Source organism: Botryllus schlosseri, chromosome 4 (assembly GCF_051294905.1).
Source record: "Botryllus schlosseri isolate E-star chromosome 4, Bs_hap1, whole genome shotgun sequence".
In the NCBI taxonomy this organism is placed as follows: domain Eukaryota; kingdom Metazoa; phylum Chordata; class Ascidiacea; order Stolidobranchia; family Styelidae; genus Botryllus; species Botryllus schlosseri.
The window spans coordinates 3,126,266-3,142,355 of record NC_137239.1 but is presented as its reverse complement, the minus strand read 5'-3'; the positions used below and the strand labels follow the sequence as shown (position 1 = coordinate 3,142,355).

Below are 16,090 nucleotides of genomic sequence, written 5' to 3'. Positions count from 1 at the left end.
TTGAACTGACATTACAGTTTTTATGTTCCTATACAAGGTACATATTTGACATTCCACATTATTCATTCTCTTGCGATGTCTTAACGAGTGATACTAGAACAATCGATTCGACTCTAAGCCCAATACTCGATTCAAAATGAATCACATAGTTGCTATGGTTTCCCCATTTCTAATTACAACAGAGCCTAATGTTTCGTCACGTTTCTGCGACAACTTACCTAAACCACTGCTAGAAAAAGCATCACTCCTTCGCAATTCATCCAGGCGCACGAGGCCAGCAGAAATATATGTAAAAACACTGCTAACGTCTGACATGAAGTGGAAATGGCATCATAATGGTCCGCATACGCAATAAATGGCATTTCGCTGATGAGTATCGTGAGGTTGAGTCCGAGAAGAGCGATGGAGAGATTCAGCAAGAGGAAGGAACCTTGGAATTTTCTTCCTGACCGTGTTTTCCTTTAAACACACATATTTCACCAACGTTAGTACGGGACTGTGTCCCGTAGGCTTGTTCCAAATTAACTTTTTTCCATATCTCCGGGTTTTCCCTAGTGTACAGCCTTGTTTTCTCCTAACGAGCAAGTTATTTAAAAGCTGATCATTGTCTGAAGAAAAAGGGCGTGTCGTAATGTAACATTCAATGGAAGTGGATTCATAATATGTAACGATACATAAACGTGGCATGGAACTTAAGTCAGATGTCCTCTGGTAAGCCAGGAAGTTTCAGCAATCGAAAGTTTTTTAATATTCTCAATGGAACAAGGCCCCTGTTTCACCGGATAATTATACAATTAGAACATAAACTCTGCGATAACTTAATACATGTCGAGGCTGAAAATATAAACATGACCGCTAATTACATTTCCTGCGCATAAGCGACAATTCACGTGCACTTACGGGACACACAGGAATAGCATCACGAGAATGAGTAGCGCGAACGTTGACAGACTGCATCCCACGATTGTCACGATGTCTAACGGGGTTGGCTCCGGCGGATCCTCCGCATCAGGTCTAGGTCTCTTTTAGGAAAAAACCATTAGTCAAAATATCTTAATTTACCTTATACATGATATTTACTAATGCATACAATCAGAAAGAAGCGTATGGTTTACAAAGACGTATCCACAATACCAAAGGGAGATCAAATCCAATGGATAGTTTTGCATTCTCCCGCATTCCGATTTAAGATTTACATGTTATATTTCTCACCAACAATGCCGCAAAGTTTGTCAAATGATCACACGAGCAAGTCAGTGCGTTGACAGTTGAACCAGCCAATCTGCAACCTTTGTCGCTCCAACTGTCTGTAGATTCATTCCAAAACACACACTTAGAGTCTTGCGGTGCGCTCCCATGCGATGCAGGCAACTTAAATGAAAAAAAAAACAAAGCTAGAAATTGTTGTTACTGGGGTATTATAGCACTCCATCCCATGTCATGCTTCTGAATATAACATGGTAATCAGTAGTTTCTTGTAAAGCTACAACAGGAATAATTACAATTGTAACTGTCCGTCTTCATGGGGTTGTTAGTGACTGTATATCGCAAAGCAATAGGGACGCAACCACAGTTGGTTGCGATTTTTTTAATCATTTACATTTACTGTTATACTGATATGCAGACGATATTATTTATTTTATCCATAACATTGGATTTGATTCATTTATCCATGACAGGCATCTCTGAATTCAATCCGCCCATGGATGAAGTTAATTGTATTGAGACCTTCGGCGCGAGACTCTGCAATAAGCTGCTATTTCGATTACAGTATCTTTATTTGAATACGGCGTAATTTATATAATAGATAAACTTAGATATATTGCAATCAACACATTGTTCGCATGCATATAACTTTCAAAACTACTATTAATGATGCAGGTTTACCGAGTACTGTACGACTGCTCCCGGTGGAAAATTGAATAGACTTTCATTATCAATTGTAGCTGAGATTATAAGCGTCGTTAAGCTGACAATATCCTCCTGGTCTGCATTCGGAGGCAAAATAACGTTGTGACTTGTTGGAAATTGATTGTCCCGATTCCCGATTGCGTTGACAGAAAGTTTGGAGGCTGGAAGAAAAATATCCACCATGCTGATTTAAGTCAAGTATAGAATCGAGGTTTTATACGATCGTCAGTGAAATATATTTGTTCACTGAAACGATGGCCCTATTCCAGTTGTCAACTGCAATCATATGGCGGTGATTAGAACATGAAATAACAACACTCGTTTTCAATCACTGAAAATATTGTTCACACGGCCTATATTGAATATCAATCCGTCACAATCCGAGCCGCCGCGGGATGGGCGAATTCTAGTGAACGGGTCATTTGATCCCGAGTCGGATATCAAGTTTCAAGATGGTTCGATTAATTATTCGGGTACCAATTGTAACGTAGTAATAGTAGTAATTAGCCTACGGTAAAAGTTCAAATGTATATCTTTTTGTATTCACCAGGAAAGTGATGCCAGTCCTACAAAATAATTTCCTATTTCCGGACGAGAACTATTTCGTAGTTTTTCCAGACTTTCATGGGGTTCGATCACTACTTTGCAGAAACTACGAATATATCAAAAGTTCCTTATAACAACGGCCTTGATTTCATCGCTAATTCATATGTGGCGTCACTTACAGGCATTGCGAGCATAGCACCAATCATGGTAACATAGGCATGTCCGCTTAACAATTCAAATTGAATATCCGCTGGGATCAAATCGAGATATGTCTGTGCGGTCACGTAATTCATGAGTTTCCGATGATGGCAATTTCTATATCTAGATGGAGTTCGGCAGCTATAAACCCGTCAAACAAATATAGCATATACCGCCAATCGCTTCTCTGGGAACGTTGATAGATGCCTGCACCCTTTGACCATCGACTACGGTCCCCGATGACGCAGACGTATTGCTGAGGGTAAATTGATCACTTCGAAATCCGTGCGCTGCGGTATCAGGTCTAACGACCATAATCATTGTGACATCACCATCGGAAGCGTTACCTGAACATAAGTCATGACACGTAACATGATCACATTGTAACCAGGTAATGCAGTAGGGCTACATTTATGTATTCGGTACAACAATGATGCATTATAAGACACGGCCCGCGACGGCATTTTGGAATTTCAAATATTCAACAATATATTCAAGTGTCATATATATTTTTTAGATATAAGTATTTAAAGTTCACGCTAAAGCTATACTATATAAATCACTGAAATCTCAGCAACCTTCACTATCACAACACTTTTAAATGCTACCATGCGGTTGATCAGCGATTACGTCACATTTCGAGTTCATGATGATGAAACATGACCCGTGGATGATTCGTAACTGAAAATACGATTTAGTTTGGTGTGACCTCCTCGTAAAATTACTTGATTTCGGATTGACTGGGTAATTAAAGAAAAAGGATCCGAGTTGAGTTGAGTGAAACGTTAAAATCAGAGAAAGACTTGCGACTCGGAACGGTGACTTGGTAATCCTACGGACGCAACAATCTTTGAAACTGTCATGAGGAATAGTAATATATCAAAATGTAGCAGCTTGCGTTGCGTAATGTATATTGGTATCTAATCAGGTCAGTGTGACAACCATTGGTATTCTGTGACCCCCGTGACGTATAGGCCTGGTTGGTTACATGCTGGGTGTTGTTTGTTTTCTTTATCCATGTTATTATCGGTGTCGAGTAGGGTATAGTAGTACACTCAGTCTACAGCTGTGACACCAATGAATTCTTCGCCGATTGGACAGTTCTATTACAGGGGTTCTTAACCAGGGTCCGTAGACCACATCGGGGTATGAAGCACCACATCAGGGTGTACGATATGCCTTGTGGAATTAGGCGTATAGGCAGTGGAGTATTTTCTTGACCAATTTATTCAACTGGAAAATAGTCTTCGCGCACGCGCGATTTTATGTTAATGGGCTTTCTGATTTAATATAGGTAGAACGTGATCAGAAATTGTGTTGAAAATGGACAGGGGCTCCTAGAAATCTTACTGGAAGCATAAAGGGCATGATCGCTGAACAGATAAAGAAGCAATGCTATTACCATGGCTCAATACATATTATTTATAAGTTTGTATTGATATGTTCCAATAAGGGAAGGCAGAATCTAACGCTGATTTATTTCAACTTCAGCAATGACAGTAACAATAGCCGATACTTATCACGATTCACGACTAAATCAAAACCAGTATTAGGCTACACCGCTTTAATGCTCTGATATCAGATTAATCTTCAGTAGATTGTAAAATAATCTACATAAAATTGTGGCACGTCAAAGATCCACTAGCTGCAATATTATAACCCGGCAGTTTTACGATGTCATGATGCATCCTCTCGCAGGATGTTTATAACTCATTAATTAAGAAGATTATGCCAGGCACAAAATATATTTTATTCAAATATTTGAAAATGCGATTTTTTTCCGTATCAAGCGGAAATAGTACAATGGTAAATTATATTTCCACGATGTTTGTGGAATGCCTGTCCACAAGGTCCCTTCAAATAAGGCATACTTAGGAATTATACATGGAATCTCCCTATTATTCAAGCCGCGGCCCGCGACGTCATCAAAACTACGAAATAGGTCCGCGAGTACATTTGTGTTTGAGATCTCAGCATTATAATGTTTTGTACTAACGGATAAGAATAATTCAATATGCGGGTGTGAATTGCCCGGACGTTAGTCAATATATTTCTATTTGTAAGGTATTCTACCAAGCGCTTCGTAGTCAGCGTTACTACATTCCCAAAGCAATGGTTGCCGAATGGGTATAACACGAACCCCAGTGGGTAGCTGAGTCTGAGACAGTCGTCTGAAATCAAGACACACACAGCCGACCAACACACCGACTTATACAGTAAATGTCAGCACAACTGTGTAGAAGTAAAATATAGTAATGTGCAGATGTGTAATTTGCAATTAAATGTAGAATCCGATATTTTCATGACTATCCAACAAGCTCTCTCTGGTGGACATTGTCGGACAGGTAATTGAGTGGTAATTAACAGGCTGGTAAATCACAGATGTCAGCGTGATTTACACAGACTGTTGGCCTTGAAAGTTGCTGAAATTGCCATTATATGCATTATTCAGTGCATGGCGCCCGCTCAATAACACGCAGTCAGTGGGAAATTGCAAGCATGATCTATTGTCACATCACGAAATGAAGAAACTCGGCAAACCGTACCTTAATAAAGAAAAAGCCATCACGTGAATCATACAGCTTCATTCCAAGAATTTGGTTAGAAATGCCATTCATTCGGGAGCTTCATAAATACTCAGAATGCATGTGGTATAGTCTTTCAAGCTGATTGAAGAATTCTTATATTGCATGTCTGATATTGCAACTTTTACTATATTTTCATGCAACTTTTTTACTGCAACTTCTATCAAGTATTGCGCATTGGCGTGCTATAAAACTATTTCTATGGTTCTCTTTCTGAGTTGCTTAGCAAAGAGCTATGTGATGGATTAGCTGCATTTGAATGTTATCTATGTCGCAAAGGCTTGTAAGCTAAAAGTTCAAAAACCACAGCCAAGCGCGACAGTGCATCAACTATATATATAAAAAAAATCTTGATTGATTCACTATCGTTACAATTTGACGTCACTTCCCCTTTGACGGACGCCCAGGTGAGGAAGCTGATAATTACATTTCCACTGGGTCACTTTTTCAGGCAACTGATTTTGGCTGAGTCCCCAAAACTGAGTTTTTCTTCAATGCCTCGGGTCACGTATACAGACCTAGGGGGTTTAGGGTGTGGTGTTTGAATTATTTATCGGGTATCACGTGGCTTTTTTACCCTTTTGCGGAAAATGATACCGGCATTGCGTTATTTTCTTGCTGCGTACCGGCAAAACATGTATTTTCCGTGAAATGGGGCGTACCAAATTTGACAGCTTTGCAGAAGCTGACGGCGAAATGCTGTCATGTAGGTTTCAAACCGAAAGAACAAAAGAATGCGCTCATGATCGATTGAATAGCGGATAAAGAAACGAAACAAGTATATACCCTGCAAATCTTATGCTTTTCGAATATCTCACACCCGAATATATAGTTTGAAATGCAACTTTTTACTACAACTTTGAATAAATTTATGTGCAATAAAAACTTGATCTAGTAATCACACACAACATTGCAGTTAGCGTCTCGATACACTCACCTGATGTTACCAGCAGCGCGACATTGTTACTCACAGCTTTGAATTGTTGGCTACTCTGCAATTCGACTAGCGAAGCCACAGTATCCAACTGAGCGAGAAACCTGGGGTACGTATCAGTTGGTCTGCCTAGGTCGAGTTGATTATATTATTCGGAAAACTCACGTGGAGGTACGATTGCTACTGGTCAGAGCAGGTGATTCCAATATATTGCTGATTGTGGAAATGACTGAAGTAGCTGTCTAAATATGAATCGACAGCATACATCAAGTCAAGTCCATATTTTAGAACTTACATATCAATACCATTAGACTCTCGAAAACTATACTTACTGTAGCCGATATGGAAGACGCAGAGCTCGTAATATTTGTTATCGCCTCTGATGTTACGGACAAGTCATTAACGGTAAGTTGCTCGATATTTGACGTCAGAATTTGCAAGCTGGCAGCTACTTGTTCCCTCTGCTCTTCAGTCTCAATTGCTTCAGTTGCCACATCCTTAATTTTGCAATGCAAGTGCAGTAGGTAAAGTAATATTTTTGCTGCAATGATTGTAGACTATGCTTTAAACCGCGCTAGATTGCAATCATGCGCAGTGACTGCTGCGTACAATGTCTTCTGATAACTGTAGGTCTGGTGCCACGACGCCATTGGGATCTAATTTTATAGTCACAGTTTCAAAAGTAACGATTGATGGTCCCTTTAAAACTATTCCGCGAATATCAGGCTTGAAATCCCTGATCTATGTGCATTTGGGTAGCAAAACAGACGCAATAACGACACATTTATTTAGAAAGACAGGCTTTTCGTCATTATTGATGTAATTATAACTATATTATAGAATCAAATGTTTATAATTGTATGGTATTACCGTCAGTGCCGTAGCACATGAACCTAACCATGTCACACTTCCCCATGTTCCGTCCGGTTGACACATCCTCGATCCTAGCGGTGTATTGACTGGAATTGAATACCGACTTTAAGCACGCCATATCAGGAGCAAATAACGATCTTACCGTTTGGTGTATCACTGCTGCATTTCGTTACGGATGTGACTGTATATCCAGCCCGGGATGAGGGAAACGTGACGCTTATTATGGCATTCATGGCGCTATCGCAGAGACTTATCAGTGCGTCTTGCTGATTGCATGGCACATCAACCGTTGGGCACATTACTGGAAAACATATATACGTTTTCCTCCGTTTATTTTCAAACATTATATTGATCGGCGTTCATTAATTTGCAGAGATAGTGAAAGTTGTCATCGTTGTTACTCAAGTAGGAGTTACATCTTTATTTTCTACACAACTACAATTAGAAGTAATGAATCGGAAGCTATACTAATACTACCAAACGCCTTATAGTTGACTTGGGGTGGCTACTTTCGAGGTTGCAGAGTGTTTCTTCACTGTAAATGGGAAATAAATTCCACTTCTTCTGCAAATTAATTAGTCTATTTTTAATAATTGGAGGAAATTTTAGCCAGGTACTATACACTCTTCGTACTATATTTCATGCAATCTTTATATAAATTAATAATTTTATAAAGATTATATTATAAAAACATTTTCTCTCATAAACGTGATGGAAACACATCCCCAAACTACTATTAATTCCAAAAATTCCAAAGACTTTAAATTAACTAGTTTTGCCTAAAAATCTATCCCGAGTAGATGATAAAGCATTCAAAAAAACTCAAATACTTGAGTAAGTAGTCTAAGGAAGAAGATATAGTATACTTATTGAGTAATCCTAAAAAAATTGAACCACTTCGTTACTACCTCTGGCAATGTGATATAAACGAACATTTTTGAGCTTACAGCTAATAATGAAATCTCCTCTAAATGTATTTCAATTGGTAATCTGGCTCTATCATCTACCTTGGAAGGCCTTGAAAAAAGCCAGCATTGCAATATAGAAAAGGTTATCCACCTTTATTTTATATTCCACATTTCCTTGTATTCAGAATCAGAAGCTAAATATTTTGTAACGAAATCCCACTTGTTCTCAATACCGAAAGATTTGTTTCACCATGAAACAGATGAATGAGTCACCGTCACCCTCTATGTACAATGTACATAGATTTTGATATAGCAATCTATACTTATTTCTTATGGAAAGGCAAGGACGTAGTTTAGTTTTGTTCTTGATGCTTTTTGCGACATATACAACGACTCATGATATAGGCCTACATACACACGATCTGTGCATATGCATACCATTAATGCATGATATGCAAATGCCGCAGGACACGGAAGATGTATATATAACATATGGTTTTCTGAGTATTGCACCATCCCTGCCTGATATCCCAGTAATGCATGAGCGACAAGCGGGGTAGTGGTTGATACCAGTGTTACTAATCAGGTGTTTAGTCTGACCCGGCCGGTAATCGAATTCACGACCTACCGATCAAGATGCCGGACGCTTCACGCTATCTTATTATGGACTTGCATATGTACCGTCGGTTTGGGTGTCTGTGAAGGATTAGCTTGACTAGTAAATAAAGCTAATTATCTGATAAAATCTATTTCGAGTCTAAAACAACGATAAATCACGGCGAATAATGTTATCGACCATAATAATGGTCTTAGTCAATATCTCAAAACAGTCATGATGATCGTATAGCCGATAACTTATTCCGTTAAATGACTATATCGCTGCTTTGAGAGAAAATGATTCTACTGGTAAATTGGACTAGACTCATGGGTTTCATATCGTCGGTAGGCCTATATCTATGCTACTTACGTGGAATACACCCATCTACAGAAGCGGAATAACCATTAATACATTCGCAGTAATAGGCACCGATCGTATTGACGCACATTTCAGAATCCGAACAGGGAAATGTGTACAGATTGCATTCATCTACATCCACGTCTGTATAAAATTAAATAAGTAAAAACGCTTAAATTATATATACTGATTCATTGAATGACAACAGTTAACTAATTACACTGGACAACAAAATGAAAAACAAAATTCAGGCGGGACATCTGAGAGCCGTTACTGGGGTTTTTGAGGTTGCTGATTACGAATGTCACATTAGTTTTGTCAGATTGGCTCTCTGTCAGAAGATATTTATACCCCTAAAAAGCCCAAAATGACTATATTTACCCTTAAATATTTCACTAGGTAGGAAGAAAATCGTCGTTTTTTCTAATTTTATACTGCACATAAATACCTAATTGACTATGAAGAAACCTTATGTAATTCTCAGTCATTCTTTCAATATTAACACGACATGATGCGAATTATTTGTTTATCAAGAAAGCAGTTTGTCAAGCATAAAAATTGTACTTTTCCTAAACGGAAATACATATTCCCCAGTAGTATAATTAGTCGCTCGTGATTCGTAAAATACCGGAAACAAGAATGTTGTATTTCGGAAGTCAGAAACAGTGCATTTTGAGCTAGCTAGCAGTCGAAAATCGACCTACGGAGCTTCGAAAAAGCGTCATTGTGCGCTTCCCGCGATCGATTTTGAAAACAGGTGTTTTAATGCGAAGTGACCTACATATTCTGCGGAGACAAATGACTATGGTATCCTGTCCACTGAATCACTACGCGAATTGCTTCCCGTGGAACAGGTTGGTCTAGAAGCAATCCCAAATGACTCTGACATCCTGCCGAGACCAATAAATACCTGTGGTAAATGTGATACGAGGAATCAACGTTTGACAAGCTGCATGTATAGGATTAACCATGCACGCGTTAAAATGCACGGCCCTTGCGCCAAGTAGACATGATAAATCTACAATCGCTCAACACTCAACTGACTCTGTATGACAAAATTATTACGCGTGGATATACAATCACTGTGTTAATTTTCACATCCGAAATCCAGATGATCTTATCTCAACCGAATCCATGTGATATATTGCAATATATCGTGATGCTGTGTTGCAGAATCTTATGATGTGATTATCAGCTAATATTTCACAAACCTAATCGTTTACACTAATCAAGGCCATCAAACAGCAGTATCAAGAGTTGAAACCACGCCACTCGATCAGTGATCCGGTTATTTCGTGTGTCAAAATTGAGTTTCTGGATATGGTATCACCTTTGCGTCCCAACATGTCGACATGTTACAACCCAACAGATTCAATTACTGAAATATCACTTACACCGCACCTTACTCGACAAACTCAAACAGTGTATGTATATGATTAAAAAAAGGTTGCATGACCATAAATCACTGTAACCAGCAACCTAAATAAATCATGGTTATATTTATGTTCCAACGACCTGTCTTTTTTATTCAACTGTAAAAGGAGTTTATATTCTGTGGGACAAATGACTCGGGTATCCTGTCGAGTCCAATTATTTACTATGGTAGTTATATCGCAAATGTAATACGAGGATGCACCGTTTCGCAAGGCGGATGTCGGATCAATCGCTTACCGTTACCATGATAAATACAATCGCTCAACTGACTCGGTGTATGACAAGTATATAGATTCACCAATCGCTCAACACCCAACTGACTGTTTATGAAAATATTACACCACGATATACAATCACTGTGTTAATTTTCCACCCTGAAATCAAGGTGATTTTATCTCAAGCTCACCTAGACATGGTAATATGTTATATTCATTAATTTTAAGTGTTTCTCGGGTGTAGTATGTCAAAGAATTCACAAGATGATTTGAAACTCAACTCAACCAGTGATCTGTTTTACCCGTGTCAAAATTGAGTATTGGAAAATGCTATCGCCATTGCATCCGAAATATCGACATCTTACAAAACCTAACAAGGCCAATTACTGACAGATCGCCATGTGTTATATCCAGTTATACCTTCCCGTCTAACTTAACCGCTGTAAGTATGATAAAATAAAAGTTGCGCGAGCATATAGCGTGCGGCCGGTTTTGCATGTCGCGGGGCAGGATAGTGCTTGAATTCTTCCTACTATCTAACGTCCCCAATGTAAAACATTCTGGGTCTACAGATTATCACAAACACTTCCATCATCGCAAAGACGCAAAAGCGATTGATAAAATGTTTATTACATCCAACATTGTTACTTTGAGATTAACATGTTGTATATTGAGTATACGAGATGCGAATGTCTGACCAATGATAGATTGAGATATATTTTGTCGCGAGTGAATCCATAATGTAAGATATCGTAATGCGAGCAAATTCTTTACGGATTACATATTACCTGATTTATTCGCAACACGAGATTCAACTATCCGATCAGTACTAAATCAAAATGATTTAATGTGTACCACCTCTTACATTGTAGTGAAGGGTGTTATGATATGAACAAACTTTCATAAACACCATCATTAGCACCTCGATCTGAAAAAAAAATACAACTAGACTGTAGTATGTATGAAAAGTGGTGGATCGGGAATTTTTCTGTTTCTCACAATCTTACCGTTGTTTTTTACAGAATGGTATTATTTGATTATCAAATAATATTTTTCGAACTGAAGCGTTGTAATAGAGCTTAAGATAAAACAGTAATATGGTTAATGTCGAATGCACCAACTCGCACAAGTCATATTATCGGTACTTGTGACGCGAAGCTAAAGAGATACTCAAAGCGTCGGTACATCGCAATGTGCATCGGTTCGTATAATCACTATTCGAAGCGCGTGAGATATGACATATGGTGGCTTGATTAATGCTTGAGTCTATTCGCAGCACCATCCAACACGCTCAATGTAAAATATGGCGAGATACAGAGATTTCACAAAGTTTCATGATCACAAAACAAATTGGATTATGCTTAAACTAGTTGGGTAAAGTTATTGCTTTATATGTTGAATTCGGATCATCAAAGAAATCGGAATTGTACACCGTAATATGGTGAAACTGGTAATCTGGTGTTTTGTATCACTGTTCATTCGCAGTAATGGAACCAAATATTATCACAAAATCCAAATCATCGAAAGGTATTTTTCGGTTAATATGAATTTGAGTTGTGATTGAATTACTACCAATTTCACCACACATAGCCAAATTCGGCAATACACAGGAGCATCACTGAGTTTTCAACTTAGTGCGCATATCCAAAATATCGCTTACTCTAATTCATCAATCAACACCTAAAGCACCGACGAACGACCAACATCAATTACTAATCGCTGTGTTATTTTTTCAATATCAAAAATCATATAATACAATTGTTAGTTTCGATATCGCACATCATATAACACAATAGGATTTTTTTTCGATATTACACTTATAATATAATTGATGGTTTTTGTGTGACGCGAGGTTGATTTTGGTCAGATCAAATTCAAAGTCCGTTTTACTCACTCCCATAATGCAAGTGCTTATCACACACTACCATCTTCATATTAAACAGTTATATTTACAAGATACCAAAGGTACATAAAAGTTTTGGTCGAAATAAATTATTAACTTGATTTTGCATACCATTGATTGATTAATACTTAATTCCGTTTTATCCTCTCTACCCAGCGTGCTAAAGTTTTAAAAAACACTTTGATCACCACGAAAGGAAATAGAAATATGTTTGCAACGTTGAGCCTAGTCGGATAGACTTGAGTTATATGTAGAATGCCGAACATCAAATAAATCGTAATATGGACTACTCCAAAATCCGGTTAATGTGTTCTCGATCCACCGATACATACTTTTTCCATTTTATCTACGAAAATAATTAACTTCACAAAATTCGAACCATTAAAAGAACTCGATTTCGTAACACTAATTCGATTAGTTTAGCAACTTGTTGGATCCGCCCCGCGACGTGATTTTTGGCGGCCCGCGGACAGATACCTGTTTTGTTTGTTTTGGGGTATTCGTGGTGTTTGTCGACTACGATGATCATTTACACCAGGCGGATATTATTCTTATTTTCCGTAACTGCCGACTTAGAACACGGCCCACCTCTAGGCTTTTGTAAGAAACCGCTGACACGGATGTTGTGGCGAGGAGGAGCCTAGGTAAACCTCCAACACTTAGGTATCGAAATTCGGAAATCGACCTCGGTCGGACTCGAACCCGCACCCACTGGTGTTGTAGCCACTGCTTATACCACTGCGCTATCTCGCCACTGACAGACACATGACAATGTGCCCCCGCGACACGAATCTGCATGGATTTGTGTGAAAATTTTCGATCATAAACATTAACAAGACGTTCCAATCTAAGTTATGTTCACGTGCAGTCTTTACTAAGAATTTGTGTGTCTAACATGCAGCCAGAGTTCAAAGAACTTGTCGACAACTTTGATCGACCACAGATGTCTGATTTACTTGAACAGCTATTGAAGTACATTACGTTAATAATTTTAATGTATCAATTCAGGGATCCGCCCCCTGCAGTAAATCGTTTTCTCATATCCACCCCGATGACCGGATAAGTTACCCGACCCCTGTCTTACCCTATGGTTAGTTATAACAACCTGGATATGATCCGAAAATAGCACATACAATTATACCTTTAATTAGTCGAGAGGTCTAATAGTGAATTCCCAAACCGAAACCGGACTTCGACCATTTACCCATTGTTTTTACTACAGTCCTTAAAATAGGGCCGCTAGACCCAGGTAATTTTTTTTAAAGGGGGTGCCCGAGAGAAAAGGTTAAGAACCACTGATCTATACCTAGAGCACAGCCAAACGAATGACTTAAATTATAGCTTGTTGGGTTTATAGTTTCGTGATGTCGTCAGTAATTAATACAATTCATGTTTTTGTATGACATGGAATTCATTCGGATCGAGGTAAGCGCGTTGGAAATGACCTTCATACAAAACATGCTCAATGGCTAACGCTCTCCTCTGTATTCGAATGTGGTCAATGCATACTTCATGTATTCGGATTCATTTCGAAAAGGTTAAACATTCAGCTGCGACAGATACGAATTGTCATACTCAACTGATTTTTATACCAAGTAGTTATTTAGGTCACAACAACGAAGGTACAGAATAATGTATGTATCTCTAAATAATCTAAATATTACAATATTGCAAAACCGTTGCTTGGTTGGTTATAAAGCTACTCTGCATACCTTTCTCCATTCGCGTTTGACAGCTACTTTGTTCCCATATGAATAATATGTTCACTCTCCTGTTAAATAAAATCAACACTCTGCGTAAGACACACAAATCCTGCCACTCACAATAATAGTTCATACTAACGACAACTAATACGCGACTCGGTGAGTTGAAAAAACACTGTAGCCTATACCAGAACCTGTGATCCTACAAAATTTAGTTATCGTAATATTAAATTTCCATGGGAGTATTTTGAAGCATGATTTTTGTGTGGATAAACGGAATACCGACAACCATGATATACACCTACACGAAAAATGTGGTGTTTCAGGTTTAGCGCGACGGATAACATTCATGTACATAATCCTAAAAATTATCATTTTACACTCACGTCGGTATTTTGTGAAACAAAAGCCATAGCCACTGGTTGACAGATCTGTCAATGTAACCGAAGTAATCTCTGCAAAAGAGTATAGGTATGTGTTCGACTCATAACTTACAAACCTAACACACAAAACAAGTTACTTTACTAAAGGAAGGTAGAGAGTTATCGGATGATTGTCCTCGCATCAAAGCAACCAGATGACAGTTTCGTTTGAATAAAAAATGTTGAGTATCATTTACACACTCGCGATAAATCGTACAAATGTAGTACAGTATTATGTTGTTTTAATCGAACTGGTGAACAACGTGAAAGTGTTTCTTGAGCGTCAAGTCCCTATGTGGATAAAAGCATACATCAAAGCGTCACAGTCACAACCTAATTTAAACCACGAATGTATTACCTTTATTTTATCACAAGCTTTCACGATGTTGAATATTTAATTTTCTTCACCAACCTTGAAGCATATATGCAATCCCTCATTTTCATCGAACGCATAACTCAATAAGAGTAATTACTTGTTGAAACCAATATTATGATTATGTTGAACAGCGACGGTTAATAATTATTTTTATTGGTATCATTATGACATCAATATCATCGAGACCTGTTTATGATTTTAGTGTGTATGGCATACCCAGGAACCCGTATTAAAATTGTGTCGATTTGACCGAATGCATAAAGAGTTGAGATATTTCGATTCTATTTACATGTGGTATTCTATGGAGTTTCGTAGAACGAGGTATACAACACGATTTCCTAAAAGGTCCATCTCTTTTGCGTTGCTTTAGACCGAACGCGTAATATACACATTTGCATTTGGATAATGATCTTGTTTCATCACATGAACAATATGTTCAGTGTTCACCCACGCGATAAAACAAATCACTACTCTGCATAAGACGTGCAAATCTGTCTCACACTTATAATAGTATACTAACGACAACTGTAGTCGGCGATATATTGCAGATTTCGATGTGATCAGCAGACCAATAAAAATCGCGCATAGCACTCACAATCTGCACAATAATTGGCTTCAGGTGTTTATAGGTATTTCATTACGATGGAAGCATGTGAACCTAATTTTTAATCGTGATTGGTAGTGACCGAGCGGTAAAATATGGTTGTGTGTAATCTGTGTGTGCGTGCGTGTGCGTGTGTACAACGGTGACTCAAGACTCTACGATATCACCCCCGTGTTTCATTTGTTAAGGGTAGGTCACACGGTACCGAAATTCGCTAGCGACTTCGTTTCTTTCTTTGCTCCACTCCTTCGCTAGCGAGCGCTAACGGGGTCGCTAGCAAGGTCGCTAGTCAAGACGCTACCGATGCGTTTCACTCGCGAGCTCGCTAGTGAATCTTGTTGTGACAGTATTACGTCACAGCGGAGAAAAAGTTACTGTGAAATAGGGATCAGTTGTTCGGAAACCTCCGCCGTGTACGGACCTAGCCTAGTAGGTGATACATTGTAGCATACCGACCTGTGTGGCATTTGTAATAACAAAAACAAATCTTATGACATTCAAATAGGTGAAAATGTTGGCTCTT

At 38.5% G+C, this 16,090-nt stretch overlaps 1 protein-coding gene across 2 annotated transcripts in view; it reads right to left on the bottom strand.

Moving 5' to 3' along the window:
* Nucleotides 1–16,090, bottom strand: part of LOC145437888 (uncharacterized) — a 69,035-nt gene that overhangs the window by 550 nt on the left and 52,395 nt on the right. For both annotated transcript variants that reach the window (XM_080315271.1, XM_080315272.1), the window contains 11 exons: nucleotides 8,923–9,054; nucleotides 7,190–7,348; nucleotides 7,045–7,133; nucleotides 6,507–6,671; nucleotides 6,340–6,416; nucleotides 6,178–6,278; nucleotides 2,829–3,002; nucleotides 1,888–2,072; nucleotides 1,213–1,371; nucleotides 901–1,022; nucleotides 219–459 (listed from right to left, as the gene is read on the bottom strand). In XM_080315271.1, the coding sequence (XP_080171397.1) occupies nucleotides 219–459; nucleotides 901–1,022; nucleotides 1,213–1,371; nucleotides 1,888–2,072; nucleotides 2,829–3,002; nucleotides 6,178–6,278; nucleotides 6,340–6,416; nucleotides 6,507–6,671; nucleotides 7,045–7,133; nucleotides 7,190–7,348; nucleotides 8,923–9,054 (1,604 nt within the window). The remainder of the gene's footprint in view (nucleotides 1–218; nucleotides 460–900; nucleotides 1,023–1,212; nucleotides 1,372–1,887; nucleotides 2,073–2,828; nucleotides 3,003–6,177; nucleotides 6,279–6,339; nucleotides 6,417–6,506; nucleotides 6,672–7,044; nucleotides 7,134–7,189; nucleotides 7,349–8,922; nucleotides 9,055–16,090) is intronic.